Source organism: Saccostrea cucullata, unplaced genomic scaffold (genome assembly GCF_032062105.1).
Source record: "Saccostrea cucullata isolate Sc308-1 unplaced genomic scaffold, CSIRO_AGI_Scuc_v1 ctg148, whole genome shotgun sequence".
NCBI lineage: Eukaryota > Metazoa > Mollusca > Bivalvia > Ostreida > Ostreidae > Saccostrea > Saccostrea cuccullata.
Window position 1 is genome coordinate 292,233 of NW_026931262.1, and position 15,065 is coordinate 307,297.

General features: G+C 33.4%; 2 protein-coding genes across 2 annotated transcripts; both read right to left on the reverse strand.

Annotated features, from left to right (window-relative positions):
- Positions 1-277: 277 nt before the first annotated feature.
- On the reverse strand, positions 278-8,344 carry LOC134232011 (uncharacterized). The gene is made up of 2 exons (XM_062713964.1): positions 8,107-8,344; positions 278-1,772 (listed from the first exon to the last, which is right to left on the reverse strand). The coding sequence occupies exon 2, from the start codon at positions 1,770-1,772 to the stop codon at positions 348-350; it is 1,425 nt and encodes a 474-aa protein (XP_062569948.1). The 5' UTR covers positions 8,107-8,344; the 3' UTR covers positions 278-347.
- A 1,453-nt stretch (positions 8,345-9,797) lies between these two features.
- Positions 9,798-12,464, reverse strand: LOC134232026 (uncharacterized). The gene is made up of 3 exons (XM_062714003.1): positions 12,222-12,464; positions 11,852-11,939; positions 9,798-11,188 (listed from the first exon to the last, which is right to left on the reverse strand). The coding sequence occupies exons 2-3, from the start codon at positions 11,913-11,915 to the stop codon at positions 10,812-10,814; spliced, it is 441 nt and encodes a 146-aa protein (XP_062569987.1). The 5' UTR covers positions 11,916-11,939; positions 12,222-12,464; the 3' UTR covers positions 9,798-10,811.
- Positions 12,465-15,065: the final 2,601 nt, after the last annotated feature.

Consider the following 15,065-nt stretch of genomic DNA (forward strand, 5'->3'; position numbering starts at 1 on the left):
GTGTTATGCTGTTTCTATGGCAGTGTTATGCTGTTTCTGAGATAGTGTTATCATGTTTCTGAGATAGTGCTCTGCTGTTTCTGAGATAGTGGTATATGCTGTTTCTGAGATAGTGGTATGCTGTTTCTATGGCAGTGTTATGCTGTTTCTATGATAGTGTTATGCTGTTCCTATGACAGTGTTATGCTGTTTCTGAGATAGTGTTATGCTGATTCTGAGATAGTGTTGGGATTTTTAACGATTAGTTAATTAAACAACTCCACATACAGTACTTGTTTCAAAGAAAAGACTATTTATTTGTTGTCAAAAATACATGGAATTTTAAAATAATTAATATCATGAATTAGCTAGTAATATCTTTCTTTGGTGTTTATCCCTCTGAATTTTGTTGTTTCAAAGTCCAGTAGTCCAGGAATTTCGAATCTCTCTCCGAGTTTAGGTAGTCCATGCTTTTTTAATATGGCGTCCGCCTCTAGTCGAGCTTGGTGAGACACGGTACGTCTAGTTTCATTCAAACCAAGTCCACCGGCTACATTGTTATTACAGGGATCAACTCGGAACCCTTCCATGGCGTCCGACAGAAACTCCTGCCTCAGTTCCAAGACATCAAATAAGATGGAGAGAATTTTTTGTGGATTTTTCATCATTTCTTCGAACATGATTGCGATAACAGGTACCCCGGCGTCCACGTGATCGAGACACTGCGATATATTTGCTGCCCAAGAAGTAGCAAATATACCAACGCTTGTGAGATCTCTTCCGTTTTCAGTAGAATCCGTTCTTTCCAGTACATAGCAATAATTGTGATATAGAGATCTTCGAAAACAGGGCAAGACGGCTGACAGTACTTTACTGTCAATGATGTACTTTCCTACGATAGATATTGGTTCTTTTGTAAATATGTTAAGGTGAGATGTCACTGTTTTAAAGCTATTGCGATAAATATAAAGCTGATAAATCTGCGGGAAACATTTATAAACATCCGCCATTTGACAAGTACTGCAGGGTCTTGTTTTCACGAAGAACATCTTGGCACGGTCATCTTGTTTACAGAGTAGTCGTAGTGCGCTGGGTAGTAACTGTTCGTATTCACCTTTTCCAAATTTGTTTGACTTTTTCAGGAATGCAAGACTAGTTAAAGCATCTGGGTCACTGATGACGGCCATTCCCGGAAGTTGTCCAAACACTCGACTTAACAGAGCAGCACCACAACTTCCGGTAGAGGACATCCAGATGATTGGAACTTTTGGACGGCCAATGTCTTGGGCAATTTTATGAAATGATGCCAAAGGCATGCTTATAACACTATGAGCTTTTTCGAACTGCTTCATATAGAAGGATCTTGTGTCAAATTGTTTATAAAGATTAACGTCTTCTGGTATCTCGACAAAGAAGGCCTCCTCCTTGGTTATACAGTACAGTGAAATGTTGGGCTTCAATACATAATTAGGATGTTTGAAAAACTTATGAGTTAAAATGAAATCGGAAGGCTCCGACACAGAGGACATGATAAGTTTTCGCCGCCATAACACATTATGCACATGCGCACTATGCTTAAACTGTATTCCACTTTTAGCGTCCTTCCGCGTGCGCTCGACTCCTGTCACCGCCCAAGTAAATTTCTGCATTGTTGTAACAATCGAACGCGCGATTTTATATAGGAAGTAAGTGAGAAGAAGAATGATGTACTCTCGTGCTTTGTTTAAGGCTTTGCTGAGGTTTTCTAAGTGATTCTTGTCCGATTTCTTGGAATCCATGTTTGAACTGGTCATCTGAAACAAAAGTAAAAAAAAAATCATTATGTTAATCGCGTTAAATTACATTTACATGTGTGGTTTACATACAGAAAAAATGTATTTAAGTTTTGGAGTCAGTTTAATAACATTATAATGACTTTATAATTTTTCACCTGAACACATATATTACAACTTGTAGCAAGCTAGACTAAGTGCAAAGTATCATATACTTCCAACACTAAATGCGTTCCATATATACTTGCATGTATTTACAATCCAAATATTTCTTTACCTTTTTCAAACATAAAGAAATTTCCCCACCCCCACTTTACCTCAGAGTTGTGCCATTTGAATGTACCCTTCTTCATTTTAGTTCATATGAAGCTATGTCTGATCGCGTGAGAGAATTAGATCATATACTCATATATACTCTATAAACTTAATACACTGAATAATATAGATTTTTAGTATTTGAAATCCATACTTGTATATTCATTTCCACTTATATGTACACGAACTGAACATTACTATTACTTTAATTCAAACAAAGAAATTAAAAGTGAGATATGGTTGAATTCAAAATTTGAATTTACTGCCACCCGGTAAATTCAGAATTTTATTTACAACATGACGGTCAACTAACAATGGAGGCACAAGATGACAAGAACACGGAATTACTTGACATGTAAAATAATGTGTTTACTTCTATCAAAGAGAGGTGCATTAAAAAAGAGTTAAATTATTATCAAGTAGACTTTGAATCATGTCATTTAATAAACACTGGAAGAATGAATTATTGAGTTTTAGGTAGCACATAAATCATGGTTCTTTGCTGGTAGGGAGAGAAATAGTTGCAAATGCACATGTCCTGTCGCTATATTGTCGCTTTCACAGAAATTCCTACTTAAAAGTCCACATTTTAAGATAAATGACCCTTTGCACTAAAACCATTGACCACGGAGACATTAATCACTTTACTCCTTCCGGATATATATGCATGTATAACCTTCGTGAGAAGGTAGGTATGTATATATAAATGCCGGTAATTAATAAACTAGACTTGTAATATCAGGATACAAATCATAATTAAGAAGTTTACAGGGATTAAGAAGCATGTGTTTGTAAAGTTCTCAATTCATTATCTTTCTGTCATCTGAGAGAGAGAAAAGGGGGGGGGGGGTTATAAACCCAGAAAAGAATTAGTTGATATATTTTAGAGTTCGTAAATTGCTCTCTCTGAACTATGAATCTTTTTTGTAAAGCGTATATTTAATCTTCCAGGCATTTTGCAACTGCTTTATAATGATTAATTATAATTTCCAAATAAGCCAAGTATATATAATTTCAAAGCATTGTTTAATAACATATACTATAAAAGATTAAATACGTGCACACCTTAATATAAAACAAAAAATGTATTATTCAAAATAATATACTTCCCTCTACTCACATGTAGAATTTTTCAATGCTTCAATTGTACAAGTCAAATAGGCAAATAATTATTTTGTATAAATACTCGTATTGTTCGGTTTGTTTTGTTTTGTTTGTTTGTTTTTTAGCGAATAAAAAATGTTTATATAAAAATGCTTCCATTAATCTAAAATATAAGATAACATTCCATTATCTCCGTGGGGGCTAAGAAAGGGGACCCATGCGATTGAAATTCATTTATCATATGACATCCTGTCTATCTTGTTCCTACCTGCTTTAAAGCTACTTTCAATTAATCAAACACTAAATGGCGATACTCAGACCTACATTTATACATGTATCTAGCTACTTATAATTATTTTAATATGAAATGGCGATACTTAACCCCAATATACTAAGTATTGGTAAAAGACGCCCTTAGAAAATATTCTATCATTAACTAGGTTTTATATAAAAAAAAATCTGATTGACCTCTTACTTACGAATTTTAAGAGATTTTTTTAGCTTCGACTGTTCATAAGATTGAATTGAATACATGTATAGGAGGAAGTTTTCGAAAGTAATAGTAAGAGATGAATGCCAAAATCTGGTTTCGATCAAGAATAATTTAGATAGATTGAAAATAAAGATAATACTACAATTAATTTTGTATTTTATAACTTAAAACCTCAAGTATTCAGAAGAAAGACCCTGACAATTATAATTTGATAAATGATCTTTCATATTTTAAGAGAATGAATTATCCCTTGATGTTTCAAAAGAAAAAAACAAAACAAAAATCATTGTTGTTTAATGGGAAGCACAATTAATGTGACGTTTAAAATTGATCATGATTTGTAGTTACTGTAAATCCATCAGATAAATAATGAAATATCAGAATTCATCCAAAATTGTTTTTCCCCTAAAAATAGATAAATAGATAAATATTTTTAAAAAGCAAGATTTTTTTAAAATTATCTATATAAGGTGCATGAAATGTCTAGTGTATTTTATTTTTGGATATTTTAATATAAAAGGATCTTTTGCGTGTACATGAATACGTACTAACGTTTAAAGGGATATTAACTTTATACAACTCAATTGAATGCTATCGTTTTTACGTTTTTGCCGACAGATATCGCCCACTTTCTTTTACAAAACTTCTCCATAACAAACTTCTGTAATTAAAAGACAGGTGATTTGGGGCCGATGCCCTTGCCCGTCATAGGTTTTCTAGTATGGATGATGGGTGTCTCCGTGTGTCGGTCCCTTACATATGTTTTAACATAAATTCAATCTAAGAAGTACACAGGATGCTTAGTAGTTAGTTCATGAAAACTGTGGGGGTGTCGGTGTTCCAATTAAGCAGCTGTTTGAGAGTTTTAATCGTTTCTTTGATAATTTTAGGAACATGTCGTTTCATTCAGACTTTATAATTAGTCTACTTGTTACTTAAAGATGGTTATTATGTGTGGTAACTGGTTTCATATATTTTTTTAGAAGTGCTGTATATATATTATTTATGCTATTTCGGCCTTATCTATATTGTAGTATGTTACTCTTCATCTTCGAATATACGTGTGCATGTATACAGAAAGAAGATATAACTCTCTCTCTCTCTCTCTCTCTCTCTCTTAAATCAATCAGACCCCTGTAATAAAATATTTTGAATCTCCACACCTTTAGAAAATAAACAGAAAGACCCTAACAAGATAGCAATATGTATAAATGAAGAATATAAAATTTATGACATTCAGATATAATTTAAATCGGCGACTGAACTTTAAATGGGGATCATACCCTGTTACCCTCAACACCCTGCGAACTTAATCAATATCAGTATCTGTTATGGTCATTCTAAGGGGAGACATCGAATATAAGTGTATTTTATAACCATATTTCTAGTTTTTCATATTTTTTAAACTGACATACTGTATTCTTTTTTTTTTTATTTAGGTTTGAATTTATAGGAAAATCTAGATAGGTAAAGTGTATGGCATGGACGCTTGATCAAAGAAAAAAAACAGTATGCGTTAAATTTGTTGAGACATTTCAAGACAGCCCTGGAAAACCCGATTCAATAAAACCGACACACACTCTCTGACCATCATAGAAGAGCCAGAAATGGTATCTTCCATGTACTATACAGATTTATATATACATTTAAAAGAAATTAATCCCAAACTCTTTTGGAAAAGGAAACATGTCCCGTCTTTGCAGACTCTTAGATATCTACAATGTCTACCTGTTCTTATGTCCTGGACAGAACAGGTGCCCCTCCCCAACCTTAGTAGCAGGTAATGGGATACCGCTATCAGATTCTAAAACTGAATTCTTTGACATTGTAAGAACGTGTCTGTCATGATCTTCCTTTAAATGAAAGTCGTCAGGGAGGAGCAGTATATAAACTCAAAGCTGGGAATCCCCCTCCCCATTTCGCGTTTGTGTAACGGCCAAACCCGAACAAACATCGCTAAATTTATGGTTAACAACCACAGGGGCAGACAAAAATCATTCATTTATAAAGGCATTAGTAAAACGAATATTTACGTAGGTGAGAATAGCAACAAAGGAATTTCGTCAAGGTAATATTGCGTATCTTTTATACAATCTCATTTCAATCACATTCAGAATTTTGCTGTATCCTGATTCACAGTAATGTTTTGTTAGAGTTTTGTTCGATAATCAGTTACGATCTATCAAACTTGTTGTCACTTATGTTAACGAGATGATATCATCATAGAATTATTTCCGAAATTTAAAGATATAAAAAAAAAGGACAGTCATTATATTCTGCATGGTCGTTTAATTTTGCACAGGGGCTTGCTCCCTGTGAGTTTAATAATTATTTATTTTAAAAATCATAACTATACGGTAATACTAAAGCAACACGGGCATACTCTTTGGCCTGGCCTCTATCTTGGCCTCTAATTTGGCTTCAAACCAAATTTTGGCCTGGCCTCAAAAGTTGGCCTGGCCTCAGATTTGGCCTCTGTAAAAATTTTTGGCCTCAATTTTGGCCTCACTCAAAAATTAATTTCTTTTCAAAATTTGATTGATTTCATTGATTTTTTATTGGTTTCATTTTTTCAAAGATTAAGCAGGTAAATGATATATTTCTGTTGATATGTAGATGTGAACATTAAAATAATAATACACTACCACCAATCTGATTTATTTTATTGATTTTCTATTGATTTGCAATTCTGAAGACTTTTCATAGTATGATTGATGATTTTACAAAGTAAAACATTTTGAAACATCAATTTAAATTATCAAGACAACAAAGAAATCGGGTAGTAATATTACCTAAGACTAAAAAGAATTTTAATTTGCTATATAAAGTATCACTTGTTACATGTCTTATAAACTCTTTATTCAGAATTAAAAAAAATCTTTTAGATAACGTGGACTACTTTTACAAACTGATAGAAAAAGTGTCAATACTATGATATGCAAGTAATTGGCCATATTTTATGATAGGGTTCTAATAGTCTGGTTGATAGGAAATGTTTTACAGCACAAACGTTAATAAACTATCATCAAACTCAACTTTTGTTTTGATAATTGTAGATAGTGAAAGTTTTAGCAGGAAATTCTTTACAAATCATGAATGGCTTAACAGCCTATGCACTTATACATTTCATTGCTGATTAACTTCAACCTTATCTCCTGTCAAGAACCATGCTGCAGAATTTTTTGTCATTAAATATCCAATTACAGTGTTACCGCACAGGAACAGAAAGTTATAAATTATCTGATAATGTTATTTATATTAGTTTTTTAAATACCAACTGTTCTGAGATTAAAGTACATATGAATTTTTAACAGAGTAATCAAATCAGTATAATATAAATATTTTGGTATCTGCATTGGTATATGGTAGTATATTTATTTAAAAATTCTTTGGTTCCTGTATTCATATATCACATTTAAGATGATGCAGGCATAATAGTAACACAACACTCTACAGTGTGTAAAAGGTGATGATTCATCACTTAACAAGTGGGAATTTTTCAAAGCTATTAATGACATTTGATATTATTTAGAGATTTTTTCAATGTGCACGATTTGGAAAACACAAAATAAACTCTGATACTTTTTTTCTAAATAATTAAGCAAGAGTGTCGGTAGTGTCAGTATGAAATACCTGTCATCAAATCATAAAATGAAATAAGTGTACACTGATCGATTGATAATCAATAAAATAAATCATATTGGTGGTAGTACATGATTATTTTTAATGTTAGCATTTACATATCAACAGAAATATATTATTTACCTGCTTAATCTTTGAAAAAATGAAACCGATAAAAAATCAATGAAATCAATCAAATTCTGAAAAGAAATTAATTTTTGAGTGAGGCCAAAATTGAGGCCAAAAATTTTTACAGAGGCCAAATCTGAGGCCAGGCCAACTTTTGAGGCCAGGCCAAAATTTGGTTTGAAGCCAAATTAGAGGCCAAGATAGAGGCCAGGCCAACTTAGAGGCCAGGCCAGGCCAAAGGGGCCAGGCCAGGTTTTAGAGTATGCCAGCAACACGTGTTGTATGTGATTTTTAAATAAATATTTAAGCAAGCCCCTATGATTTAAGTTGATATTTATTGCAAATAGAGTTTAAGTAATTGCATGCGTCGCCTCTCAACTGTTATGTAACATGAAAAACATTGCCATAAATTACAGTTAATATATTTAAAAGATAGATATATACCAAAAATATCAAAATGCATATTTGGTACGTAAATTTTGATAAACTGTGCAATACCCAACGATTAAATATTTATCGACTGAATTATTATGACATTTAAAAGTTTTTGAAAAATATTTAAAAATCCTAATTAAACATTTAAAGTACAGACACAGGCCTTACCCGTATACAAAGCTGTTATCCTGAACCACAGGGGAAGTTATAAAGTATTTTACGATGAAAATTCTGTGTCAACACAATAAAAGTTCTTACCTTCAGACTTTGTCGGGCGTACTGCACACCTTCGTTAGAAATGTCAAATGTACATGAGGAAAACTAATTTTTCTGGGTCAGCCCATGTGAAGTTGAGGCTTTACGGTGGGTGATATTTTAAAGTGTTTGGTGTATAGACGCCATAATGCCTAAGCAAATATAAAAAGTCGTATTTTGAAAAATGACCCGTCACTTATACTGCTAGCGCGGTGCATCCGACTGCGAAGTATTTCATTCTGAAATTATCATGTAATTACTCACATAATGCGTAAAGCTGCATTTAAATCTGTTTTGTTAGCTAACAGTACTAGTATAAAAGTTATATTTGATTTCAAAAACGGTATTTTTCTGTAATAAGCTTCTGAGAAACTGTTTACAAAAAGGGTTTAAATGCGCTGCACTTAGAAAATAAAATCTCTCTCTCTCTCTCTCTCTGAGTTTACCTCCCTCTGAATTGTTTTCTCTGAATTGTCCAACTGATGATCAATTTAATTCTGATGATTTATGCAATCATATAAGTATATTTCAATAGATCTAATTTCATGGTTTCAAACGTCAATGATTTTCTCAAAGTCCATAAAATGTTTCTTAATGTTTAGAGTCGCTTTAATTAATCTTTCAAAAAACCTTTTGAGATCTATAAGTATTTATATACTCCGTGGTGGATCCCGAATTATTTTAAGTAGTGCATGGGCGCAACAGGCCTGGGGTACGGGACGACTTTCAGCCCCCTCTTCCTCGGTGGCTCCAGGACAGAGTCCTTATGAGAGTTTAGTGGCCGAAACCCCAAGAATCCCTTAGGCTAGCTGAATTTCTTTTTAAGATAAGTTTTGTTTAATTATTTAAGATTTACTTTATGTGTTATTAAGGAGAAGTGATTACTTGTCTTACTTTAAATTTGGACCACGAATAGTGGGAAGGGTGGGGTGTCTGACACCCTCTCGATCCGCCACTGCCGCTCTAAAACAGTAGCCCTACTATGAACGTTTGTTTCAACTGCAAAATCTAAACAGCTAAATGAAATAAACTAATAATAACAGCGTCCAGTTTTGATGCTTGGAAGGGGAAAAAAGAAATTTTAAAAAAAAATGAGAGAAAATAAGCAAATAATGTAAATTTTATAAATAAAAAATATGCATATGCTGTGAAAATCAAAGAAAGGAGCTTTGAAGACCGAAGTGCAAAGATGCGAAGGCGAGAGTTCGAAGGAGCGATACTAGTGCATGTAGTACCTCTCTACTAATGATATTTGAGAATTTTCACTCTCGTACACCTCGGGTGTGATTAGTGGAGAAATACGCATCAACTCAAGTCATTGATTTATCCACCGAAAACTGCCTTGTCACTCATTTCACATTTCGCTCTGCATATTTTCTTAATTTGCCTAATTCTCCATTGTAAATAGCTTTTTATTACAACCTTATGTTAGAAGGCTTTGAAAGCAAGAACAAAGTGTTGGGCGGGCCACAATGTAAATCATACTTTAAATGTATGACATTTGAAAGAAATTCAAATAAGATCACATGACTGAATCAGCAAGATGGTAGAACATCTTCGACATCGTGATACGATGGCGAGCCACCTGAGGAGCTCCGATTGAATCATTTTAGCACACTGTCTACCATCGGCTCATACATTCATTCTGTCGTTGGCTCGCGTAATCACAGTGATAAACACAAGAAATAGTGGCGTTTGTTTTAATTCATTATAATTCAGTTTTTATGTTTTGTCTGAGTTTTGAGATAGATATTTACTAAATCAATCCAGAATTATTTAATTTGAAACAATTCTGCAAATATCACGTTTTATATGTTATGTCAAAAATCTTTGAGCCCATTGAAGAGGTGTCTGAGAGAGGATACGAACGACACTTCTGCATGGGAGATTGATTTTGGTACTGTCACACTAGTCTAGCGCATGCGTACCAATACATGTAACATCTTAGAGAAGATAAAAATTGGCGCAAAAGAGGCAAAGGGCGAAAAGCTTAAGGTAAGAGTGCGGTAAATTAACAGAGGTTTGAATGGAGCGTCAGGCGAGAATTGCCGATTGAAAATCAATAGCATTATGACATGTGAAATGTGAAACCATAAAGTACTTTATTTGCAAATAAAACACTTTTTGTTCATTTTCACTGAAAAAATGCAAAAAAAAATTCTTATAAGATAATTGAGATTTTTAATTTTGGACTTGTAACGCTGAAACTTGTGTTAACGCGATGTTTTGAAAACCTATAAAATTATACTCTAATGTTTCATTTTTTTTAAAGAAATATGGTAAATAATATACAAGTTAGTTGAAAATATACTAGATATAAAATGTATTTTTTGTACACCATTTATAATACAATTTTTCGAAGTCCAAAAACAATATCAAAAGCTTCCTTCACTCGAATAATTTCGTTTACTATTGAACATCGACGAATGCAAATATAGCTGACTCCGCCAATAGTGTGACGTAATAATCACATCATAGCGGTCCAACATCTCAGGCTAACCATCTCACAAAGGTGTCAAACATTGATGATTTTAAACATTCAGTAAATTCCATATCCACATCGAATGTCCAGACAGTGGAAAATAAAATGTTCGTCCGTTGGTTGGTGTATATTGGTTGCGACAAACGTTCTGAACATAAGATTTCAGAGCTAACAAAATCCTTACAGATACTCCACGGAGTCCAAGATGGGTATTTCAATCTGTTAATCACGAGACATGTTCCTCTGCTGACGACCCATCCCTACTTTCCGCCTCTCTGATCGATGATCCGCCCCCGTGTGAATCTGTTGAGAACGAGTGTCTTTTCCCCTCACTATCCCCATGTCCTGATTCACTACTCTGAGTATCTAAATAAAATGTGGGTTTATTAACGTCTTCACTGCTATCCGTAACCCCGGAAACAGGGGGTACACTCACTATAAAGGACTGGATTCGGCTTCGTAACAAGTACGTCTTTTCAATACATTTCCTTATCACTAGTGAACAACATACTATGAATCCAAGAGCGAAGATGACAATGATGATTATGATGCAGGCCAGGGAACATCTTTGTACGTCGGAAACAGGATCTGGGAAGACATCGGCTACAAATGAGAAAGAAATACTAGTAAAGGATAATGAGTTTAAAGAACTCTTCTTTAAAAATAAAACCCAAACAATTCTAATTCCACTATCTTTCTCTATCGTTCTCCCTCTCTCACACGCTTTCTATTGAGCGTTAAGTCTCAAGTGAATTTTTGTAGGACAGAATCGGATCATTTCAGATGAAAATGGCGTTTCGAACGGAACTGCGCCATTTTGTGACGTAGTAGAAAACCCTCTTAGGAACTGGGAGGGTGGAAGTACCTGCACGAATGATTTTTTTTTTTAGCTGCTGATGTTGTACAAAATACTTGTCGAATGTTTGGTCATTATGGTCGTAATTATAGAGCCTAATTATTCCTCCAATGGCTAGTCGCCAAAGACAACTTGTATAATTGCATTGTTTTTGCTGAGTAATTGTTCGGTGCGGTGATTGCACCTTTCTGAAGAATGAATATGAGAGACATTTCCTCGATCCTATCGTTTTCAAAAAGTAGAATATACACGGTATCAAGCTCTGTCTTGGGGATTCAATATTCCTCTCGTTCTTAGGTCGTTAAAAAGCAGTGATTGCAGAGTCATTGTATGATCGTAGAAGTTGATCACAAAAAATGACAGTTATTACTTAAATATATTTAAAATATCAGCAGAAAAAAAACACCCACCGAATGTTGTGTTTTCGATTTCTATTTGCTGGGTCAAGGTCGTATTTTCCAAACTCAGTGTCATTTTTTGAACTCACATCATCCGAAGCTGAGAGAAAAAAAAACTAGGATAAGTACAATTTATGTAATTATTTGTATTTTTAAAATAGTATTTAAAACGACTGCTTTCTTGCAAAATTGAATATTAGCATCTGATATGATCAGCAACAGATATTTCAACGATTCTATTGCAATACTGCAATTATTAATAGTTTGTTAAAAATTGAAAAATGAATATTCGCAACAACAAAAAATCCGTTACCCTCAACAAATATTAATATTGCAAAAATAATTTTCTTTCAATTCATATTGTACATAAATAAGCACTCACCTTGCTATGATATAATCTCACACATATACACATGTATAATTATGTATGTGGAATAGCATACTTAGTCGTAACTCGTGTGTTCTGCGTATTAATGTCGTACATGCTCGCATATCAAAAAAAATGTGCTGAGATTCCAGAATCATATCTCTCCTTGGTTCCGGGGCTTATGATATGCATTGTAATCTTTTCATCAATTGATCGTGCTTTTCTGTTGCTTTTAGAATTGCTACAAGTTGATTGAGATCTTGACCCCTTTCTTAACATCAGTTACCGGTCCTGCAGGCATTAATTAGCAGAATGTTTACAAATACTTGTACTATAAGTAATTGTATATTTATAGTATTTGTTAACAAGAACACATAGTCGTGCAGAGATGAAAATTCGTGTACCTGACTTCATAAAACAAATGGAGCATGTAAATAGATCTACAAAGACATTAGGCTGCTTTATCCTGATTTATAAAACCAATTAGTTCAATAGTTATGGAATTTACAAAAAAGTCATGTATCTAGGTATATCTGGATTATCACAATACTCAGTGTATCTATTGTATGCATAAAAATGTACAAAAATTGCTTTCTCTTTTTTTTTTACCCTTGCAAAAATAAATAGGCTGCAGCAGTACTCTCAGTGATATGAAGTACCATTAGTGAGTAATTAATGTGCCATACAACTAGAATACTGATGTGTCTGTTATGTAATAACGATCATGGCTATGACACTTTATGTAATTTTGTTGTCAATCTTCATTTTCAAAGACTTTTTTTTAATATGTCTATCATTTCCATAAAAGAGATAATAAAACTCAAGGATAAACACAATGTTGTTTTGAGCTTTACTTCTGCATAATAATCATTCTCTAAAACTAAAGTTTCTGCAACTTTAATAGTAAAACTACGATTGTAGATATTTCTTTGAATTAGGATTTTTCATTATTACATGTATATGAATTTTATTGAAAACTGCTACTTTTACGTTCAACATCTGATGGTGTGATAAAAAAAATATAAGCACATCTTTTTAAAAATACCAATGGGTGAGTACTTTGAAATAGCTGTTATAAAGTACAGCACATGACAGTAATAACATACTATAAAAGTGTATATCAGAATGGTTGTTTTAGGGAGCACAGTAAGTATTCACTATACATTACCTTTACTTTTGTCTTTCATTGGTGACCAATTTCCAAGAATTTAAAATTAAAACTGGGAAAAACTTGTTTCAAGTCACTTATATATATATAGAGGATATTCAATGTTTTGTAGTTGAATGAAATAGATTTTTGATATTTTATATAGTGAAAATACAGCACAGTGATTCCATATTCAGCTACAAAACATTGAATTTTCTGTTTATTACATTTTTAAAAAAAATTCTTTGATTTTTCTTCAGCCTCTGTCTTTTTGTTATACAGTCAAAGGCTCGTGACGTCATAGTTGAGCGGTTGAGACGTCATAGCTAAGTGAGATGAAAACACTGTAAACATGGATTTAGCAACATATTTTTGGTAATTTTGACAGTTTTATTCTCTGTCAGAATACGCAGTCTATTTATTTTCATCTATCATATTAGATCAAGGAAGTTTTCTTTACAACAATCATCGTTATGGGAAGGGAAATCGAGAGTTCTCTCGCACTTCTGATATTGGTCACACTGTGACAGGATGTCATTTTGATATCCTTTCACAGTGTGACAGGATATCATTTTTATTCAATGAATAAATTACAGTATTTCACGGGTAAAAATGTAATAAAAAATGTTATTTCCTATCTAGCTTGTAACACGAGCTTTGATTGGTTACAAAGTCGGGTGTAAATATCTTTATTTCCTATCTAGCTTGTAACACGAGCTTTGATTGGTTACAAAGTCGGGTGTAAATATCCGTGCACCCGACTTGAGCCGGGTGTAAATAAAACGTGACGTCACAGTGCATACATTCTCAGTACGTAGTTATCTAATCGATAGATTGAGACACACTCTGATGTTTACGAAGTGTGTTCAAGGGTGTACGGGGATTTACCCCGGGTTTTATTCCATTCACCCTGAGGCCTGCGGCCTGCGGCCTCAGGGTGTATGGAATAAAAAACACACACCTGGATAACTAATAGTGCACCCGACTTGAGCCGGGTGTAAATAAAACGTGACGTCATAATGCATACATTCTCTATGATAAAAGCTAAATAACATGACGTCACGATGCATTGTAGTACATAGATCTATAGATTGAGACACACTCTAAATGTTTACAAAGAATTTTTATGGGTACAAAGGAAATAAATTCGGCCTCAGGGTGTATGGAATAAAACCCGGTGTAAATCCCCGTACACCCTTGATTGAACCTGGATAACTAATAATATACACAGGATGTTACCTGAGTGAATTACCTGTATGCGTTTTCCTACGACATTGTAAATCTATTACTCTAAATGTTTACAAAGCATTTTTATGGGTACAAAGGAAATAAATTCTCTAACGCAAAACCCATTGTGATAACTAATATTTTCACAACAAATAAAGAGAATATCAGATTGACAATATCCAGTAATAATTTAATTTTATTTGTATATCACATGGGCATAACATTTTGTATAATCTGGGGATAAAGGCTTAATCATCATATCCATGCAAATTTCCATTCGGATATGGAAAAAATGTTAATAAATGTCACTTTAATCAATTAACCTCATGTAAACAAACATCAGCTAGAATGAATCAGTCATTACCTCCCCTCGCTTCAAATCACTTCCGTTACTACGGTTGTATTATTGCGCGGTAAATTTGAACTTATAAAAAGCAACACAATTTTACATCAAAAGTTGTTTAATTATTTTAAAATTAAATTAT